At 34.1% G+C, this 6,000-nt stretch overlaps 1 protein-coding gene across 1 annotated transcript in view; it reads right to left on the bottom strand.

Moving 5' to 3' along the window:
- Nucleotides 1-686: 686 nt before the first annotated feature.
- Nucleotides 687-6,000, bottom strand: part of LOC128220151 (uro-adherence factor A-like) — a 28,525-nt gene continuing 23,211 nt past the window's right edge. The window contains exon 4 of the mRNA XM_052928429.1: nt 687-695. Within this exon, the coding sequence (XP_052784389.1) occupies nt 687-695 (9 nt within the window). The remainder of the gene's footprint in view (nt 696-6,000) is intronic.

The following is a 6,000-nucleotide window of genomic DNA, read 5'->3' as shown; positions in this document are numbered from 1 at the left end:
TCGATAGCCTATTACAAGACATAGAGATAAGTAAGCATGGCTCTCGGCTTATGTCTGTCAATTGCGGCAGCCCAACATTTGCCGACGACATCTCTCTCATTTCGTTATCTCCGTATAAGCTGTAATGCATGGTGGATATCGTGTATAATTACTGCAAACGTTGGCACGTCGATATCAATGTCGATAAATCTAACGTAGTCGTATTTACTCAAGCCCGCCGAGTCCCACAAATATGCATCATCTATGGGGACCAAGAAATAAAACAGGTTACATCAATAACGCACCCAAGAGTGCAGTCTTAAAATATGTACACGCATTTTAGAACGCTTACAGAAAGCTATAAATGCTTTTTTTCAATTTTCAATTCCCATTGCTCTCTACGGCTCCGAACTCCAGCTCGGTTCAATGTCAAGGTAACATTTAGAGATCAAAGGTCATAGGACTATTATATCTCGTTAACCTCTTGAAGGATTGGAAACAACTTGCCATAAATGTTCACCATATTGAGACGATGCGCAAAAGTGTGTGTGGGGGGGGGGGGGAGGGGGAGGGGGGGGGAGGACAGTGTTACAGTTATATTATTTATATATATCCTAATTAAATTTGATTTTTATGAAACAACTTAACTCAATTGAAACATGTTGCTGTTTTTTCTTTGGAACTTTAATATTGATCACTTTTTGGTACTAGTATCTCTGAAGAGAAAGGATTACACATTAAACTTATAACAATGCGTTAAATGATATTGGGGAACCTTTTCGTAAACATATAAACATAAACTATTCATATGACAATACAACATCAGCATATTACAGTTTTCAGAAACAAAAACCCGAAGAGATAGCTTAGAGTTACAGCTACACTCTCACAGATATACCATTTTTACAACTTTTTTTATTTGTCTTTGAAAGAGCATTTTTTGCGTAAATATCTGCAAACCAATAATATATGATTGCTGACAAAAATTAATGTTTTATGGCTAACGGTTTAAGAAAAATGCATAAAACATCACTTCTTGAACTTAAATATAAAAATCTGCAATCTATTTTTTGTCAGCAGTCTTATATATATATGGTTTCCATGGATTATCGCAAAAATTGGCTCGTTCCAAGACAAAAAAATAAAAAAAACTTGTCAAAGCGTTCAATCTGCGAGAGTGCAGCTTTAATAGTAAAACATATCTCCAATTCGAATCTCCTCGGCCATTTTCCATCGAAAACAACTTCGGATGTATATGGACGATTTACAATGTCAAAAATCTTTACATTTAACAACGCAGCAAGTAGATCGCGTAGTTATTTCAATTTAATAGTTAAACTTGAGTTGAGTTGAGTTGAGTTGAACTTAGATGTACAAAATATACGTTAAAACAATACAATTAATTAAAATTAGTATTTATTTTTACGAACTACTTCTACTGATGTACCGGCATCTATCCGAGGTTTTTCCGAATGCTTTCCTCCTGATTTGTGTAGCTGTTATTGGCTGCTTATGAGATACGAGACCTTAAAAACGTGAAAACGTCACTTTCTCTCCACGCGACACATTTTCAAATTTACAAGTATAGTCGTCTGCACTCATGTCACAAATACATGACAAAACATCATGACAATATATATCATTTTAAGACTGATTGCATTTTTACTGCGTGTATGCTGTATGAACGCAGTAGGGCACGCGAGCAAATTTCACGAAGCGCGCTAGCGCTTCTTGGTCATTTTGCTGACTTGCCTTATTTTTCTTCCCTTTCACTCGCACACGAAATGATGTTGAAGAATGTCTGACGAGGCCCTTTACGATGCCTTTATCACAACCGAGAGGGATTGCTTCATATTGTCTGTAAGTGATGTCCACTTATATCAGCCGACTGTATTATCGAATGTATTAGCTTTACGAAATTGAGTTAGTGCGGACGGACGATTAATGTTAGCGAGCTGATACGTAATTTTGCTTGATCATCATTAACAAGGTCGCTGTTTTCATTTGATAGCAAACTGGCGCAATGACCAGACGAAAGAAAAATCTGCGGCAAGCAGAGACCTTAACTTTGTTTATGTTAGCGTCCATGCATGTGCTTTGTTAATCGTTACGTTGGATACGTTTTTTTCATAAATCTTGAATAAAATTTTCTAATATTGAACACATAGAATATAAAAATGAATTTCACACTTTTACCGATAATTGGGTACATTTCTTACTATGAAATTGCTTATTTTCATACGATGATTTACAATGTTTAGTGTTTATTTATTTTTTTGACTGAAGTTTCTCGAAAATAGACATGATAGAAAGTTTCACCAAATCCAATTCTTTAAAGTATTTGTCCATGTGTATAAACATGAATTGTCTGTGAGAACTTTTTAAAAGAAATATTTAATGTACACAGAAATATAAATATTGCTTTCGTCTCTATTTAAATGAAAGTTATTACGAGCATTTAAGATGCTATGTACATCGAATATTGAAGATTGGAAATTGTGCCACATTTTGATACGCCATTTAACATAAGCATTATCAATGGGTTATAACGGACGCATAGAGGTGATAAATGTGTTATTTTTTTATCTCTTTAAATTGAATTATGTTTCTCCGTAAATAATTTACGTATCTCGTTCAAACTACTTATGTATCTCGTTTAAATGACTTACGTATCTCGTTCAAGCTTCTTACCTATCCTGTTAAAATGACTAACGATTCTCGTTAAAACGACTTAAGAGTCTCTTTAAATCAACTTAACGACTTATGTATCCCGTTAAAACGACAAACGACTCTCGTTAAAACAACTTAACGACTTACGTATCTCGTTCTTAGTGAAACTACTTATGTATCTCGTTTTAACGGCTTATGTATCTCGTTAAAATGACTTACGTATCTCGTTAAAATGACTTACGTATCTCGGTAAAATGACTTACGTATCTCGTTAAAATGACGTACGTTTCTCGTTAAAATGGCGTTCGTATCTCGTTAAAATGGCGTACGTATCTCGTTTAAACGAATAAAGTATCTCGTTTAAATGACCTATGTATCTTATAAATCATTACTTTTAAAGCTGCACTCTCACAGATTTACCAGTTTTTACAACTTTTTTTTTTTTTTTTTTTTTGAAAAGAGCAAATTTTTGCATAAATATCTGCAAACCAATGATAAAAGATTGTTGAAAAAAATCAGATCGCAGATGGTCATAGTTCCGTTCGAAAAATAATGTTTTATGGCTTAAGCAGTTACTAACGGTTTAAGAAAAATGCATAAAACATCAATTTTTGAACATAAATATTAAAACCTGCCATCTAGTTTTTTTGTCAGCAGTCTTGTTTAACTGACGGCAATGGATTTTCGCAAAAAGTGGCTCGTTTCAAGACAAAAAATAAAAACAGTTGTCAAAACGTTCAATCTGTGAGAGCGCAGCTTTTCACACACATGCAATAAGAAAGTGTTAAAGAAGTATGATATCGAAGAGAATACATCCTGCATATTTGAAGTTGTTTAGCTTTCATATTTTCTATCGACCATTTTTTCCCTGTCAAATGGCTTAAACGCCCGCCATTTGCAGCATCGTTATGAATAAAAATAAATCATAGCATATTATATTGCGTCTACATCAATCAATATTTCTGAAAGACATCTTCACGTTTAATTACATTTTAATTGCTTCTGACGCACATATTTGCACCGCATTTTGTCAAACACATACACAATTTCCAAAGGGTATTCATTGCAGAATGTTGAAAAAAAAACATTACTTCTTCATGATAGATCGTAACTTACATATCAAGTATTGCATAATAATTACCACACTTTACCAATAGTTAATTCTTGCATTTAACGACTTGATACGCGTGACGTCATTATGTAAAAATAATATAATGTTATTCCGCTTTCAGCCAATATTAAAGTCCTCAGCTAAGTAACAAAGGCATCATGATAGCAAATTAGAATATACAAAATATATATAATCTCGGTAATGATAATTCTATTATTCAATCCAGTCTGTGCACGTGAAGGTTTTGTACTATGGGGGTTAATTGGCCTCGTATTGGTCCAGGATTTATTATTGGTCACGTATTGGTCAAGGATTCATTATTGGTCTCGTATAGGTCCAGGATTCATTATTGGCCTCGTATTGGTCAAGGATTCATTATTGGCCTCGTATTGGTCAAGGATTCATTATTGGTCTCGTATTGGTCCAGGATTCATTATTAGTCTCGTATTGGTCCAGGATTCATTATTGGTATCGTATTGGTCAAGGATTCATTATTGGTCTCGTATTGGTCCAGGATTCATTATTAGTCTCGTATTGGTCCAGGATTCATTATTGGTATCGTATTGGTCAAGGATTCATTATTGGTCTCGTATTGGTCCAGGATTCATTATTGGTCTCGTATTGGTCCAGGATTCATTATTGGTCTCGCATTGGTCCAGGATTCATTATTGGTCTCGCATTGGTCCAGGATTCATAATTGGTCTCGTATTGGTCCAGGATTCATTAATGGTCTCGTATTGGTCCAGGATTTATTATTGGTCTCGTATTGGTCCAGGATTCAACCAATCAAACAGAAGAAAGACCCAGAAAAAATAGTCTGGTAACTTCTGAATTCTGAAAAATGCATTGTTCTTCATAATAATGGCTTTCACCATATACTATTTTACTTATCAGTTTTAATGCTCATGCCTGATGTATTACTGTCTGAAATAAAATACTGGTTCAACCGAACCAATCAAACAACATCATTTCTGTATTGGCTCATGATTTATAAAAAAATAAGGATAGTTGAAAATTGTGATACATTTATTTTCTGTTTTAACATGCCGTAGACTGGTGTCTCTAACATTTGAATATCGTAAGTACAATTCTTCAACATGAACAATGTGTATTGTGACTTCTAATCTTTAGCATGTGTTTTTAGTTTTAATCTTAAACATACTTATTTGGAGTTCTTATCATTACGATGTGTCTTTTTGAGTACTATTTTTAAACATATCTATTTCTGTTCTTGTCTTAAACATGTGTCTTATTACTACTAATCTTTACAATATTATTTTTGAGAACTGATTTCTAACATACGTCCTTTTAGTGAACGTATCTTTAACATACGACCATTTTGTGAACGTATCTTTAACATACGTCCATTTCGTGAGCATGTCTTTAACATACGTCCATTTTGTGAACGTATCTTTAACATTCGACCATTTTGTGAAGTATCGTTAACAAACGTCCATTTTGTGAACGTATCTTTCACATACGTCCATTTTGTGAACGTATCTTTAACATACGACCATTTTGTGAACGTATCTTTAACATACGTCCATTTCGTGAACATGTCTTTAACATACGTCCATTTTGTGAACGTATCTTTAACATACGACCATTTTGTGAAGTATCGTTAACATACGTCCATTTTGTGAACGTATCTTTAACATACGTCCATTTCGTGAACGTATCTTTAACATACGTCCATCTCGTGAACGTATCATTAACATACGTCCATTTTGTGAACGTATCTTTAACATACGACCATTTTGTGAAGTATCGTTAACATACGTCCATTTTGTGAACGTATCTTTAACATACGTCCATTTCGTGAACGTACCATTAACATACGTCCATCTCGTGAACGTATCATTAACAAACGTCCATCTCGTGAACGTATCATTAACATACGTCCATTTCATAAACGTATCATTATCATACGTCAATTTCGTGAACGTATCATTATCATACGTCAATTTCGTGAACGTACCATTAAAATACGTCCATCTCGTGAACGTATCATTAACATACGTCCATCTCGTGAACGTATCTTTAAAATTCGTCTATTTTCGGACTCATCTTTAAAATTACGTCTTGTCCGTGAACTAATATGTCACATACGCTTATTTCGAGGACTAAATTTTAGCATACGTACATTCCGTGAACTAATCTTTAACATACGTCTAATTTGTGAACATATCTTTAACATACGTTCATTTCGAGAACTTGGCTTTAACATACGTCTATTTTGG

This window comes from Mya arenaria, chromosome 15 (assembly GCF_026914265.1).
Source record: "Mya arenaria isolate MELC-2E11 chromosome 15, ASM2691426v1".
NCBI lineage: Eukaryota > Metazoa > Mollusca > Bivalvia > Myida > Myidae > Mya > Mya arenaria.
This window is presented reverse-complemented; position numbering and strand designations above follow the sequence as displayed.